The sequence below is a fragment of the Metopolophium dirhodum genome, chromosome 3 (genome assembly GCF_019925205.1).
Source record: "Metopolophium dirhodum isolate CAU chromosome 3, ASM1992520v1, whole genome shotgun sequence".
NCBI classification, from domain to species: Eukaryota; Metazoa; Arthropoda; class Insecta; order Hemiptera; family Aphididae; genus Metopolophium; species Metopolophium dirhodum.
The window spans coordinates 9904168-9922270 of NC_083562.1; the positions used below are offsets into that span (position 1 = coordinate 9904168).

Genomic DNA, 18103 nt, shown 5'->3' on the forward strand with positions numbered 1-18103 from the left:
GTAACAATAATATTTTATTATTATTATACGTGTATAGTGTCATCAAGTTTTGTATCACCGAGGTAACCACGCCACATTATGTCGACGGCATACACGCTCAAAAACTGCGAGAAGGAACAGGTCTAAAAATTCTCATCAACAATATCTGTGGGATATAAGTATATATAATAGTGATATCACTAATATTGTCGGTTACGAAGTGGTACTTGGTTTTTCGCGCCCGTGCACACACGCATTATAAAGAATTAGGCCCGGTGCTCCAACGGTCGATTGCATATTTTCAATAAAAAATTATTTAAAAATGTATTTTTATAAGTCAACAAGGTTACTATATAAATATTTTTTGCAACCCCCTTCACCCCCCTGCACAATCAAAATATTTGTGCCAATATGATAAAATGTTGAAAAATACATTTTTATACTTTCAAATTAATAATTTCTGTATTACCCGCCTCGAGTACATTCACACGATTAACATGAAAATTTTGCGCGGAAATATATACGTCACGCATTTGCTCAATCAGCCACACCCGTACGTGTAATAACATTATAATAATGTATTTATATATGTATTATATATGGGTATCGTACATCAATGCAAACCCCCATGAAGTGTATTACACATTACTATTATTATGATTATTATTATTATTATTATTATTATTATTAACTGCTTGCAATGCGCGGTCAAGACTACGCGACGACCTGCAGCTCAGACGGCGGCCGTAATCAAGCCGTATACTCTCGTGAGTTGTGCTGCCGCCGGTATAATATTCTACTGCAAAGCGATGATATAATAATAATAATAATAATATCACTATTATTATTATTATTATTATTATATTATAACACAATGCGATGCAGATAGTGCACGTGAGATAAGAAGATCTTCTGCAGAAGAAACTATTTAGAAAACTCGACGCCGACCGTACAACAATATAATATAATAATATAGTAGCCGTTTGCGCGGGTACACGTGTTAAATCGAGAACGGGCTTCGCACAATATAAGTATAAGTATTTACCTATATCTGTATGTATACATTATATGGGGTCAAATGTCGCACCGCATATTCCTCGCGCGCGTTCATTGTACAATATAATAGTAATAATATATAAGTATATTATAATATATCGATGTATGGTCATAGTAAATTGCTGTGGCGTACAAATATGCACTGTTATCATATATATTGTGCTACACGTGTACTTGGACAATAATAATATAAAGACCGGTATATGGCCGGAAGAAATAGAGTCGTTTCACGCGAGCCAGCGGACAATGGTCGCACTCGAGGAAAGTATCTTGGAACTCGGCATCGCCCGTGGAATATACGTTCCGTTTATTATTCGCACAGTATAATAGAATAATAGTAGGTTATAATAATATTTTACTAATAGGTGCGCGCGTCGTAAACCTGACGCGACGGCTGCTCGCAGAGTCTGGATACTGTCACGTTGTACAAACGGCGACGATGATGCGTTTTCCGGCACCGGAACCAGCTAGGTATATTACCCTGCAGACTGCCGAAAAACGTTTTTATTTTTTTCGTTTCCCCGAATCACACGTGCGTCCGACCTTTTAGCGTTGACAACCCGGCCGCGATTTATCGTCTCGTTCAGAGGAGTCCAATTGCACAGACAACCGATTCTATTTTATGCATGTATAGTATATACGCTCGTCTAAACATTTGGTGTCCCGGGTCAGCGTATCATTTAGTCGGCCCGTGCAGTAATGTGCAGAGCTGCTGTATATACGATATTGCTGCAGTATGCACGACGACGGAACAGTATCCTTCCGCGAACCCGGCACGGCAATATGGTCTTCGGCGGATGCAACGGGCAGGGAACATATTGAGCAAAAAAAAAATCGACTCGTGTACACACGTTTTTCTCTTTGATTTATATTATACTCGTCCTCGGGGAGCCAGCCAACAACCACCCTCCCCCCACCGCATGTCCTTCAAAAGTCCTACAACCAACATGGGCGCATTTATATTACTTTATATTATTTTGTGCTCACGGCAGCGTTACGATTTGCAGCGCACCGAAATTTAAGTGTCTCGAACGAGCCGTTTTTAATTTTTATGTGTATTGGGTTACATATAGGTACCACTATAGCCTTCTGTTTTTAAAATTTATTATTTCTGGTTTGGAGAATTGAATTCCCCGAGAAACGCGCGGTAATATCTCACAGTTCACACATTATGCCAATATACCATAAATATACTGCCAACAGATACACAAAGTCGAACTTTGCGACGACCTTTTTTTTTAATTAACGATCCGCGTATACATATTACAACAATATTGTATTTATCGAATATACTTAGGTACCCGTGTATATGGATTGTGCAGCATTATCGTATACATTTCACCATATTATAATATACATATAAATATATTGCCCAACGACGTTATTATTATAAATTATCATATAAACGACCAGTTAAATAACTGTATATATATATATGGACCCATGGTGTATACGCGACGATATACCTATAATAATAATAATAATAATAATAAAAACCATTAGTAGGAATACAATTATTATTGTATAATATTATATAGGTATTCGTGTGCGTATAGTTTTATGCATTTCCAAACCGGTCGATTATAAATAGTTTTTCTATTCGGACAAAACGAGCTATTGTGTATAATAATTATTATTATTATTGTTGTCGTATACATACGCGAACGAAATGTTTGCGAGCGATTTCGATTGCTGTACCGCCTGTACCTACCCGGTCTTCGTGGGTATAATAATATATAATACATATTATATACATATAATAACCGGCGAGGGAGACGTGCTTGTATAATAAATGTGTGTATATATTATTATATTTATATATTGTTGTTAGATTGTTTGTTTTAATTACGTAGTATGTATATTATTATAAACGTATGTATATAAGTAGTTATGTGCAAATATAAAAACGTGCGAAGAAAAAACCGTATTGCGACGGATGAACTTGGTTACCGCACAAATAAAATTACAACTTTCAAAACTTATTCAAATACTACAATAATATAAGTATGTAATATTTATGTTAAATAATCTTCGAATTGTGTTAATTTTCCCGGTCGCCGCAAGTATCCGCATACATGTATGCTGCGTGTAACTTTTACAATGTAAAATGAAGTTATGCGTGCGGATAATAACGAGTAGTTATACATCTATATACATATATTTAGAGGGCCGTCAGTGTGTTATTATATTTTAATTTAATTGGGTCTAAGCGCGCTTCAAGACGTAACGAAAATTATCCGACATGTATATAACGAGGAGGAATACCGCTCAAGTAGGTATGTTTATTTATAGTGTACTTCATACTTCATGCGTGGATATATACTGTATAGTATAATGTAAATACTCTCGAATCTGGGTCTATAAGTATAATATATACCTATAATATGTGTTATATAGGTATGTATTCAATTCACGAATCAGTAGACCGATTGCAGCTTGTCAGTTTGAGAAGTACTACCTACTTAAGATGAGGGAATAACTCGTTCCCACCATAATTACACAACCCCCCCCCCCCCCCCCCTTCTAGCAAAAAAATCATCAAAATACATATTATTCGAATTTGAAAAAAAAATCTTTATCTTTTAATACGAGGTAGTTGCGTGCACTTGTGCATTTGATCTTCTTAGACCTTTTAGGTTTCGTTTGGTGGAAACGAAAGTATAACTACATTATGGAACAATTCAGTTCATTCAGCTCACCCACGACACACGAATATAATACTTCTACAGTTCTACATAACGTAATATACTCTTAACGTATACTTCTTTAATACGTTTATATGTTTATACTTTATACAGTGTAAAAGACTAATGACGAGTTGTGTATATTATATAATATATAGATCATAAGCCCGAGTGTGCGTCTTCGTACACAGTGTGCGTGCGCAATTAAATAATGAACCGAGTCCCTCGGGGGCGCGTATATAGTGTAATATCTGTTTAACGAGTGTACCGTTGTACCTATATATAATATAGTTTATACATACTCTTGCACACACAACTACTGCAACTGTACTACTACTGCGCCACTACTATACGGCGTGTAATATCGCGGGAAAGGGTTATCGCTGTCGTGTACAGGTGTAAATTAAACAAAATAATAATAATTATATTATTATTATCATTATTATTATCCGGGGCCGCGCTCGGAATCGTCACAGCCGCGCGCGCCACCGCCGTTCGAAGAGCCGAGGAGGAGTTGGCAACTGCAGAGGCAGCAGCTGATACAATGCCTCGTTGTGTTTGGGAACAACAAACTATGCGCGTATAATATATTATAATAAAATGTGTATACGAAAATTATTATTCCTCGAGAACTAGTTTTACGTGGCTAATAGCCTACAAATTAGTGTGCAACATGCAAGATTAATTAGTCGTTCGAGCGGATTAGGTATACCTATTATAATATTATATATAATATTATTATGTGCGTGCGAGTAAAATAATAATACTATACACGACTCGCACTGTAAACACACACACACAACAAATAAATAAATAATATTAATATAATATTATTATAATTTATAATAATATAATGCGGGTTGCGTTTTTTTTTTCAGACGGCGTTACACTGGGCGGCGAAACACGGAAACATGGACCTGGTGAAAATGTTGGCCGGCACGTACACTGCCAACGTCAACGCTAAAACGGTAAGCAAAACGAACGATCGAGTGCTTTTCGTGTTTTTATGTTATATTATTTTCCATCGTGCGCGAGCCACGACAATTACCATTATTTTGTACCTATATCGTTTACACACAAATACACAGTCGTCATAATATTATTATTACCTACTGGGTGTCGGCACCGATAGACGATCATTTAGAAACGCATAACAACTACACAGGTGACAGGTATAGATTTTCAATTAATAAATAATAATTACATATAAGCTATGTTGTTGATTAGACGTAGGAGTGTAGGACATCGAAAAATGACGATTTTAATCCATAAAATAAATCTTTCATCATATTATATTATAGGTATTATTACAATAATAGGAAACGGTTTGCGCAACTCACTGGATCCGTTATTATAATATAATATATATTGTATTTTTTTTTTCGATTTCAAAGTCACAATCGCAATCATTTTTGTGGTTTGTGCTCTGCAGGTGTTAGCATGATGCCGGTTGGGTTAGGATGGCAAGGTTGCATTCATGATATAGTTTTGAAAAATTCATTCCTCTTGAGAGTTGAATTATAAAATTCGAATGTGCAGTGTATAATAACCATCTGCAGTGGATGTATTATAAACTATGGTAATATTATATATGATTAAAGTGATTTTAATTATGCTGTAACAATCAGTAATTGGAAATAGCGAACTGTTCTAATTTATTATTATAGACTACTATTTTGGACCGATGCAAGTAGCGTATTTAGGAATATAGGTACCTACCGCTTTGTTTGGGGCGTTTTCCCTCTTGCGTTTAGGGACACAACAATAAATTGTACACTGTAAATGTAAATAACGTATATTTTGCTACTTTTTTCGATAATTTTGCAGTTTTTAACTAAAACAAACAACTTTCATTCTAAATTTATAAAACATTCACGTGTCCAAAAATGTTATGTTCACAGACGTGTTTTAAAAAAATGAAAATTTGTGGACATCGCAGAATTCACAGTTTCACTTTATCCGTTCTACAATAAAAGCCCATGCTCTAAATTTTATTTTCTAAATCTAAAAATTACTTTGCAGCGCCTACGAATTTGCATAGAAGCATCGGTAACTGTATTGAAGTACCTCATTACATCAAAAGGTATACACCAATCACTGATATTTCCGCATTTATATTATATGCCTAACCTGCAACATTATTATTTATTACTATCGACCTAACCGACCTTTACTATAATATTATACAGTTGTATCTGTAATGAATCCGTATAAACTATAAACAGAAGTGAAGAATAATAATAATTTGTAAGACTATCGTTCAGAAAAAAGAGCTGCAGGTTTACCTGGACTAGGTTTACGTCTGAAATCGACGAGACGACTTATATAAATATAGTTATATGTTAATATGTTATGTATATACGAACGATTACTTTTGCGAATCGTCCGAATTCCTGAAGTCCTCGCCAGTCGCCGTACTGCAGTGTACTGTGCATATTACATATATATATATATAATGTACGTTGCCCGAGGTCCGAAACGATTAGTATATTATAATATAATAATAAAATATATATAATATTTTAGTAACATTCCTACGGAGCGAGCTCCCTATACGCAGGAGATAACTATAGCGATAATAATATTATAACGATTTTTAATAATACATTATTCATTATATACGTTTATATAATATATATATATATTATATTATATGCGCCCGGTGGTACCGTATACGCGTATGTACGTATATTATATTATTATTTTATTATAGAGATTGTGTGTGTGTGTGTGTACTGTGTAGAATAATACGCGTTCCAGTAATAACAATAATTATATGTATACAGAGATTCGGTTTAATAATAATTATATAATAGCAGCGCGATCCGACCGTTCGCGCTCGCGCACGCCGCACATCAGCTCCTCGTCCTCTGCGTATCCAGTTTTATAATATTATTACTATAATATCCGTCGTCTGTCCGCGCCGTCATTTTTACACAATATAATGATATCGTTGTCGTCATCGTCGTCGTCGTCGTCCTCCGTGGAAAGACTCCCCCCCGGAGATACGCGGTCGGCTTATATTATTCTAATCTCTGCTGCGGAGAAAAAACGCGAAGAAGTCGTTCTTCCCTCGTAACGAAGACGACGACGCCCCCGGGGACTGCTATAAAGCGATCGCTCTGGCTCCGTTATACATTGCTGCACCGTGTTTAATGCAGTATAATATACTCATATATACCTACGAGGTGTACTTACGTTGTGGTGTTTTTACGACGAATATCGATTCACCGTCCAGATACGCGACCGCGATAATATCTAAGCGACGGCTACCGTTAAGCCAGTTTCGTCGATTTACATGTAGTAAAACTGCGGGGCGGGACGAAAGTGCCGCGGAGGCGTCGGCGGGTGGAGGTAAAACAAAAATTATTTTTATTAAAAAGAAAAAAAAATAGAAATCGCCGCCACTGCTGCAACCCGTACACGTAAATACGTAATAATAATAAATTTATGTGTGTGTTGTTGTTGTTGTGGGCAGCGCGTGTATCGCACATTCTTATCTCAGCGCGTGTTACCGATCAGTGCGGTGCGGACCCGACTACGACGACCAGCGCTCACCAGAATATAGGTATCATAAACATAATATTATACCATTATACTGCACCACCGCGATAAAGGTGGGTTTCCACTACATACGTGTACGTTTACGTGCATATATGGTCCGAATACGTTCGCGTAAGAACGGTCTTACAAACATTTCCCATCGGTTAATATGGGTTAGATCGGTTAGGATTGGTAACATATTAGTTATCTCATATATTCTTATGTTATCAATATAGAGCCGTGTACACGTGAAAAGTTGAACTGGATCCAACTTCATGGTATAAATGGTCAAGCTCGTGGTAAGAACGTATAACACCCTGGTATACCAAAATCTTACCATGTACACCAACCAATCACAGAAAAGTGTTTTTATGCACGTACACGTACACGTATCTAGTGGAAACCCGCCTATAGTCTTATATAACAAATATTATTCGCGAGTTGTGGAGGTCGTGGAGTGTTAACCTTTCGCTAAAACTCTTTCTCGATTCCCGTTATTTCTCCGCTAATATTTATAAGTTAATAACGTTTAAAGCGCCATTCCACTTGGCCTGTGTTCGATTATCCGTATGAAACGATACTCCCTGATTGCTTGCTCGATTAATGTTATCTACCAACATATCAATAGATACCACAGCCCACAGGTAACCTTTAAGTAAATATCCCAACCCGATCGACGTGTGGTTATAGTGTTTATCAATACTCCGTCGTCTCCATGTAAAGGGGCTGTCATTGTATTCCGTGTGAACCATGTGGTCAACCCGTTACCACAATATAAACTACAGTATATAATACATATTATATACCTACGACCTACCAAAAAGCTAAAACTATTCCACTGTGGATTAGGTGGTTCAATATGGTTATATAAATGTGTTTATTAATGACTAGTGAAATCGTTTTATCTTAAACAATATTATTTAATTTGGTGAAGAACGAGAAAAATGCTGTTCTCGAACAGTGAGGCACTATAATAGCCACTTAAAACAACTGTAACCAAACATAATTTACCAAACCACGACAATGTATACACGACAAGGTGATAGTGGAAATTATAGCGTTACGTCTCCCGTAATTTAATTTGTGATTGAACGCTGACGATCCTTAAGAAGAATTTTAAGAAAAATAATCTGTACCTATAATACAAAAGGATATTATATTAATGTGTATTTGTGTATTTGTGTGTACGAAACGGATGATTTTTGGCCTCCATTATATATTAATTACAAGTTACCACCGTTTATGTGCTTAATTATTATAGTACCTAATATAGACATAATATAGTCCTCTGCATATTTCCATTTAAGTTCTTCCTATATAGAACGTCTATTAAGCAAATCATTATAATATTGAACTTGGTATATTTCAGTTTTATTAAAAACTGAAGTTGAACGAAACTAAACCTGAGATTTCTATATACACGATAGTCGAAAAGCGTACTTGAAAAGTAAAATGCTTTCTTTTTGAAGGTATGACCGAATACCGTAAAAAGTTCCACATTTTGTGTACGCAAAAATGGATTTCCATTGGGATTTCAAAAGTTTACCCCCTTTCCAGAACAAAATCCCGACTAGAGTCAACTGAATGTTTAATATTAATTCAAGCTCTTATTTTTGTTTTGTTTTTTTTTTTTTTTTTTTACATGGATCCTTGCACAACAATTGGAACAAATTAGAATGGAGTAAGTATAAAACTAATTTTCAATACTGCGAAGAAAGGGTTTGGCATTTAAACAATAAACAACTGAGAAGCGTGACGAACCGCATAATATTCGAAAAACAAGAGAGAATTTAAAATCACGTATATAATACTATACAATATGTATACCTACCCTCTTTGTACAAACCCCTTGACACTGTTGTCATTTTTTTTTTATGTGTGTGTACGCTCGTTTCATTCAATTTCCATATATATAAATAGAATACAATACTCGGCCGACGACATCTGTTCGAAATTTTAATTGTCCTCTAGGACGTTTACGAAACGATTTAAAAATCAAAAAGGGTGACAAATCATAGCACTCTCGCGACAATCCTGCACCCCTGCAGCAACGCCATCGCATAATATAATAAACATATCTATATATATAATATATGTGTGTATATTAGCATAAAAGATATTATTGTTGTTGAATAATGTTCGCACCCCTTCCTGGGCGTCAATGCACTTATTCACTTATTATTATATACGCAATAATATATATTCCTACTTATTTCCGCTAGCAATTATAACATATATTTATAACGAAAGACCCTTCTAATACTCTACAATAATATATAATAATTCAAACCGAAACGATGGGCTGCAGAAAAGCTTCGTAGGTATACAATAAAGAATGTGTTTGACGTTGGTTAAAATTACTCAGGCGCCGCGTCAAACTGCGGTAACACTTTAGATAAAGGATTAATAATAATATAATATATGTAATACATCATATTATTATACTGCATATTATTATGCACCGCGATGCAGTTTCGTCATTATACCTTTCGCCCCTTCGGCCATGGCACCTCCACCGTCGAACATTATTATCAACTATAGTTTATATTTAATATAATATATAATAATAGTGGTAGTAAAATAGTATTATTATTATTATTATATATAATGTTGTTGCCTGCAGACGGGAGTTTGTGGGGCGGCCAAATATTTGCCGCCCACAAAATGATATTTCCGCAACTTTCCTATACGTTCCAATTGGGAACGGTGAACCCATGTGTATTTTTCTTATAAGCGCCATAACCGCTACGACAACATTATCACCCGTCGATGAATATTTTCTAATAAATATTTCTGATATGATTTTGGAAAATGTATACAATAATACTTATTTATATTAGAGAGCCACCACAATAATTAAATATTATATTATAATTACTACTCATAGTTTTTCGATTTACCTATACATTTAAAATGTATGTGATATTATAGAGTCAATCGATGTAAATATTTTACATTTTGATTATTGTAATAATTTCCCTTAAATATTCCAACATTATTTCAAGTGATTTTAAGCGAGTAGGGCGGCAAATCAACGTATTATAATATTTATTTATCGCGTGTTCGTTCTAACGACGAGATTGATTTCCGTAGGGTTACACGCCGTGTCACTTAGCCCTGCAGTTCGGACACGAAGAGATCTACAAGATACTGGTCGAGTCGTACGGTAAGCGAAATACGCTGTCAATAATAATATCATAGCTGTAATATAAAAACGCCGCCTGCAGAATGGCAATCGTTAGTACGGCGAGTCTATTTATCAAGTTTATAATATGTACCTAAAATATGATCTACAAGGGCGCACGCAGGGAGGGGGGGGGGGGCAAAGAGGCCATTGCATTTAATTTAATACCGATATCACTTTAACTAACAATAGATTATAAATGTAATTTTTATCTTGCCCCATATGGTGGGATTCCTCGCTGCAGGTGGGATTTTATTCTGCGGGCGCGCTTGAATTAATCTGTATAACGGTGGCGGTAACCCCTTAAATCCGCCACTGATCTAAAATAATATAACATACATATAATTAAAACGGCGCTTCAGGAGCCGACCCGAACGTGCGGGACTACAGCGGACGGAAGCCAAGGCAGTACCAGACGAACCAGGACACGAGCCTGTCGGCGGACACTTATCGCAGTGAGTATGCCCGCGAAAAGCCCTCGACGGCCGCTAAGCTGCTGCTGTTCAGCTCTTTGCCGAGGCCGAAGCGGCGCGCTAAAAAAACCGCCAACTTGTCTTCCTTGTCATTCTCGCATGCCGTCCAAGTAGTAGCCCCGTCGTCCAAATCCGCCAGAGACAAACACTGCGGTGACGGTGTCGGCGACGGCGCTAGGCCGTCTTCCGCCCTGTACTACTTCTCCGCCCTGTCATAGTTCTATAATAATAATAACGATACGCAACACGATATGATATTATTCACAGTTTACACACACACACACACACACACACGTCTATATAATCGGTAAAACCCACATTATACGTATTATTCACAATGTATATAATATACGACGTACGACTTACCTACGTCCTATTTGCATATAATATATTATAGGTACACACACCAATAATAATAATTATACCACACGCATCGCCAACAACCCTCGACACCCTCTCTCCACCCTCCTGCCCGTCACACGAACACCGATCGTCGTTACACGCACATTTAATAAATAGTATAATAATACTCGACTTTTCTGTAATCCGACATGTCGGCCCGTATCGAGTTCAGATATATAATATTATAATAGCTCCCGCCACAATATAATAATATTATAATAAAACGTATCTTATTATAATACGCAAAGGTAGTGTATAGGTACACATCTTTGACGAAATCGATATAATATTATTACATATAATATATCATAATAATATAGCCCCATATAGGTACCGCCGTCAAACTGTGTCATAAAATTTAATTTAAATTCAATACGGTTATAATACCTTATTGTATATAACTTGTAAACATTCTTTTCATATCGTTTTGCGGTAAATCACATTATAAAACGCTTTTTGGTAACGGAATACCAAATAAATGTGCGACACATGTAATGAAATCAAAAACAATCCCTCTGCTGCATTTGTCTGTACTATGCATTTGCAATAGACAGTAAAGCGTATTGTATATAATACAAATAATATATGTCGTATTTTCGCGGTGCATGGTTTTCACTTTCACAAACTAACTATATAAGTACCTAATAATATTGCTTACACATATGCGCAGTAATTATTGTACATTTAGTAGTAGTTACCGGGACAAGGCGTTTAATCCTAATTAATTATTTAACATGCGTATTTCCCTAAAATATATCAAACCATTTTTAATTTTTATCAATGTTATGTATTATTGTTTTAGTTAATAATTGTTTAGAATTGTTGATTTGAATTCGTTACTTGTACACGAGTCATCTTTGTTAATATAATATACATAATTTGAATAGCCACAGAAAGCTATTTTATAAATATATAATATAAATGTATATTTATTAATTTTATTGTACCTTTTGTGCGATGATGAACCAAGAACATATAATGAAATTAACAATATACAATTATTATGTATTATATATTACTACTTATATTATTACCTGTCTTAATTATTTAAACAAAGTCTATTATAATGGAAAAACAAATTCAATATTTGGTAGCTAATGCCAGCTTCTTTTAAACCATTCTATAACAACAACATAATAATTGTCTTCGACCGTAATTTACAATAATTATTCAATTATTATCCTGGTTGTATAATATTGTAAGTACCTATCTTATATAAGTAATTTATTCTAAAATCGAGAATTCTTAGACAAATGTTTATATTGTATTGATTGACTTCAATGTCTTCATATTACTGAAGTTTAGGCATTTTTTAAATTAAATTCTTATTATTTATCTTCATCCAACTGTCTGAATTTTTCGATCTTATCTGAATATTATAATATTAATTGAAGATAATAACGTATATACGTACTGAGATTTGTTTGCACTCAATTATAAAACAGATATCTTTTGTGCCCTTTATAAATAATAAAGTTTATTACAATCGATAAAAAGCGAATTTAATATACCTACGTAAAACCTAAGATAAAAAATGTTTGTTAAATCTCTTTTGATCTCTACAAAAAGTTATCTTCAGAAGTTCTAGAAAAAAAAATAAAACAACAATCATTATACTTTAATTACCTACTTTGTAACTGAATACTTGTTGTCGTGGTTTTATTATTTGGTTAAAATGACGTTTTATGTAAATGTACCTTCGTTACATGAATAATTTCAAATTTACGTACAAAAATTAGAGTGTAGGTATCTATAAGTGTTTTGATCAAATTAATTCCAGGATTAAAAAAAAAAAAGAAAAAAGAAAAAAAAAGTTTTAGTTTTATAATTGTTTAAATCAAATATTATTGTGTATGTATATATAAGCTACCACTTAACAACCCCAATCCGAGGGATGATGTTTATTGAGTGCGTAAAAAAGTTAATACAGTAAATAAAGTTTTTCTGCAAACAAATTGCCAGCGGGTAGCGGCAGACGCTTAATATTTTTTCCCCGGTCCGTGAAACTGCTGGTAAATGTTCGGTGAAAAATTATTATAACCTATACATTTTTTTACTATTTGGTTTGGACGAATACATTTCACGTGTGCTATATTCACTGGCGTACGTTTTCCTAATCCTACAGCAACTGCAGTCACCGATTTGCTTTGCCCTATAAAATATAATATATAATAAACGAACATGATATTGTTGCACTGCATGCGTACATATCGTTATTAATACCTACTTATGCTGCATGCCAGTCACAGTCCGTAATACTATAATACGACCAAATCTGAACATAATATTATGTAAGTCATACTGTATAAAATACGGTAATAATTGTTATTAATAATGCACGTTTTTTTTCGTTTTACGTTTTGTGACGACCGCGGAGACGTGTGTCGCCTGCAATACCTCATAGTATAATACTATTTTAGACGCGCGTGTGCAAAGCATGTGGCTGCTGTTCCATTATGTAATACCGTATTATAACAATACTAATTATATGTTTTTACTTGGACTATAGTGTTAACATTTCGCGCGCTAACGAAACGAATAATGCGTTTGCAGGCTATTCGCGTTTGTTAAATTAATCTCCTACGCGCACCGGACTTGATGTCTTAATATAATATTATGCATATTACAATAGTATAATATATAATAATATCAACTTTACCCATACTAAGAAAATATGTATTATAATAATTGTCATCTCCCCTACTACAGTGTACCTACGACGAAACCCGACGATACTTAACCGTACTTATTTGTTTTGCTTATAGGGCTGTTGGACGCGGAAAGGCAAGTACAGTTTTTATATAAGAGTGGTGTGGCTTTCATTTTCTATGTACATACTTACATATTATTGTGCTATATGCGCTCTTGTAGCAGTATAGGTACTCGGCACCGTATAACACAAAGACATTATAATATTATATTATTACAAGCGTATAACCTATACAGCATGTAATGTGTATGTGTGTGTGTGTGTGTGTATGTGTACCTATAAATGTATAATAATAATATGTATATTACTATAGTCTCTTCTTATACTATGTTATAATATATATATATATATATATTATGTACATTAAACTGACGCTATGCAATTATACAAATCGCGCATGCTGTACTATAATATGCTACCCTACCTGAAACAGCTCTGCTATAGAAACTTTTAAGAAATATCATAACAACGCTTTTCGCCTAAAAAGTTTGCTGAAAACAATATAATATACGTATATATAGCTACTGTAATATAATATGTACAATGTACATACACGCACGAACGGCTCTGTCGGTTAGACAATTAGTTAACACGGCGCAGACCGCAGTCTCTGTCCTCTTCAATGATATCCATATACCTTCTGTCTTATGTTTCCGATCGAGTTTTCTCCTACTTAAAGTCTAGACACGTTTTTCTGTGTTTTTTTTTTTTTTGTTTATCTCGTTTTTTGTACTTTCGTTCATAATATACTGTAGTGTTTGTTTGTTTGCAGAACTAAACGCCCGAAAACACAAACACATGGGTAAGTCTCGAGCGCATCTAATCGCTTTATGTTTTCACGTAGCACATAATAATATAATACATAAATATAATATAACAGTGGCGCCATTTCGGGGGGTGGAGGAACAAGATTTTATTTTTACACCCATATTATTTAAGGTTTTGAAGTATAGATATACAACTTTCTTGGGCGTGACGCGAACAATTTTTTCTGAAATGTGTCCGAAAAGCGAACGTTTTTAATTATTCATTATTATATATTTTCAACATTCAATTCAGTTTATACTGGTATTTCTTCAGTTATTTTAAAAAATATCTCTGTATCAACTTTTGGTTATAGTTTTAGTGGATAATTCCTGATTAAGTTCGTCCTAGATAAAATGGGCATTGTCCCTTAGCAGTTTAGCTATTATATACATTTGCCCACTTAGAAATGGCGCCCCTAACATATATTATTATTATTTACACTGCAGTGCACTATGCCATATTATATCGTATATATATACACATATTATTATTATTATAATAAATGATCGTATAAATACTCAAATAAGACGCAAGGGTTTATGCAGCATGGTCTGCAAACTAAAATTATTGTACCCAATCCCTATGTTCATAATGAACAGGTATTTAATATTATATAAATCGTATTATATTCATTTAATATTTAATCTGTATAATATGATATTAATTAATATATATATATACGTATAATATGTGCCAAACGAGCTGCAGTAATTTTTTACTACTAAAAAAAATCGTCTCGTCGGTTTCGTTTTATCGTTTTGTCATTTTTTCCTTCTCGGCGTGCAGAAAAGGACCTAAGATTTCTGAGGATCGGGTCCCTGAACGTGCGCGTTAAACGGACCACGGAGGCGTTCAGCAACTTCCTGGGCGTCGGACACAACGCGGAAAAGATCCACAAGACTTGGGGCTCTGCCGACAACATACAACAGGTTTACTAAAAGCACGACCTTATACGGTGGCGATAATAAATCAATAAATAATAATAAAAAATACTAAATATTGAATTGCAACGCCACGTCACGACGGCTGTTACTGCAACTGCTGACTGCAATTATTATTCGACTTAACAGTTGTGGTAGTGTCGTGTCCGCATATTTGATGCAGGAACTTGAAGGCGCAACTAGGGTCAAAATACTAGGGGACGTTGGCTATAGTAAAAAAAAAATAATATTAATTTAATCAAAACCATCAACAACACTCAATTTTATTAAATACAAATTATCAGTTGTAACAGGCATAGTAAAAACAAAATAAATTCAGAACAAACTTAAATTATAATATTAATCATTATTTTATTTGAATAAAATAATTGAAATGGTAATGGTAATTTAACAACAATAATTTTCTGCCCTGTTATTGTGAATTGATTTCAAATTTCTTCACTATAGTCACTACTAAGTGACTACTTATAGTATTATATTTGTTATATTTATATAATCACATAATATACATATTATATGATTACCTTTTGCCAAATTTGTAAACCTCACTTGTAAACTGTAGTATTATAGTTCAACGTAGCCAATATAGCCTTACGTCTGTCGTCTATAATATTCTTGACAAAGAAAAGTTTTCGACAAGAAAGTCGAATATAATAAATTATATTTTTCAAAAAATAAAATAAAATGTGGTATTGAGGCTTTAAAACCGTACACAATTTTTTTTAGGGCTAAATCTAAGAATGGGGGTGGAGGGGAGGGGACAAATCATATAATAATATGTGCAGCGTGTTAATTCGAGTTAATTTTTGTTTTCGGTGCAGAACGACGCCAAGAGAATGCCCCCTCCGAAAAGCGTTGCGATTAAGAAGAGGAAGTCCAAGCGGCCACAGGACTTTCTGAGGAGGGCCTCGGCCCCGGCCGACCGGTCGCCAGACAAGAGGAAATCCGCGGAAATCGTCGTCACTGGCGACTCGGACTCGGACACGGCCTGCGGATTTGGCACGAATTGGCATCAACCGTCGTGACCGCCGTGTCGTGTCGGACATCACACTGTATTATACCCATGTCGGTCGTCGGTGGTATGCGGGGCTTTGCTGCCGACTTTCGAGACGCTTTTCTGCTGCGTAGATAGTCGGTCTCGGGTGAAATAACAATACAATGGGTTCATTATTATACTCTATCATTGTCTCATCCATAGTCATCCACATCATAATATCATCACGATCGACATTCAACACACCCAAAGTATTATTAGCAATATGTAACAACCGTAGACCTATTAACTAGTTAATAGGTCTATGGTAACAACCATGTCCACATGCATAGTCGATATTTACGTGTCACACATAATAGGCAATATGTCTTATGTGACACATACTTGACTATACGCATACGGTCTGACAGTTTGTGTACTATATATAGATATTATCTAATATTATTATTACTATAAATATTATAACTATTAGTCTGTTGCGATTTTATGTCGTCGGTCAGAGGAAGTTTTATTTTATTTTTATTTTTTGTGCGCAAACGCTTAACATTTTGTTTTACTTTTTTTTGTACCTACTTTAAATAACTTGATCGGATATAATGTTGTATTCAGTTCAGCGGACACTTTTACCAAACGTTTTTTGAGCTACCTACTTACTTTGCTGATATGTCATTAACAATATTTTACAAAGGACCAAAAAGGCGTTTCATTTTACATACCTACTGTTTAATATATTATTATTGATATCTCAATATCCAATTGTACTTATATAATATTATTTATTGTATTTTGTTTATAATTATTTTAGCATTATAGGCAATCATTGTTACCACGGACTTTGATAGATTATAGTCCGTGTTGTTTCTCAATATTAATACTACATTTTATTGACGATCAGCTTTTTTAAGATTAATTGTAGTAATAATGGTTATGTTATCGGGTTATTTAAAGTTAAAATGCTCACTGTTATTAATATTATCTATTTTATAATTTTGTTGTTAAGTTCTTTAAATTTGTACAAGTATTAATTTACTTTAGGACGTAACATTTTCATCAATTATTAATATACAGTAAATATCTACAAATATTTTTGATCAGCCATGTTTACTTACATATCATAACTATTTTTTCCCACAGACTAGTGACTACAAACATAATTAAGGTCAGGTCTGAGATTACCTACCTTTTGAATAATTCTTAATTTCACCTAACCTTATGCCCTCATTAAACCATAATTTTCCAATTTTGTTATGTGACTTCTTATATATTTAACGGTGTATAACTTACTATCAAGACAAATTTAATGTAACTAACATTAATAATAGACAATATT

General features: G+C 34.4%; 1 protein-coding gene across 1 annotated transcript; it reads left to right on the top strand.

Annotated features, from left to right (window-relative positions):
• Positions 1-4630: 4630 nt before the first annotated feature.
• Positions 4631-17867, top strand: LOC132940127 (ankyrin repeat domain-containing protein SOWAHD-like). Its single transcript, XM_061007549.1, has 6 exons — positions 4631-4687; positions 10356-10428; positions 10809-10901; positions 14804-14833; positions 15625-15767; positions 16601-17867. The coding sequence occupies exons 1-6, from the start codon at positions 4631-4633 to the stop codon at positions 16802-16804; spliced, it is 600 nt and encodes a 199-aa protein (XP_060863532.1). The 3' UTR covers positions 16805-17867.
• The last annotated feature ends 236 nt before the right edge of the window (positions 17868-18103 follow it).

Coding starts and splice junctions, on each gene's coding strand:
- LOC132940127 (XM_061007549.1), top strand. CDS start 4,631: ATGGACCTGGTGAAAATGTTGGCCGGCACGTACACTGCCAACGTCAAC. Junction 10,902..14,803: donor GTCGGCGGACACTTATCGCA/GTGAGTATGCCC, acceptor GTTTGTTTGCAG/AACTAAACGCCCGAAAACAC. Junction 14,834..15,624: donor CCGAAAACACAAACACATGG/GTAAGTCTCGAG, acceptor CTCGGCGTGCAG/AAAAGGACCTAAGATTTCTG.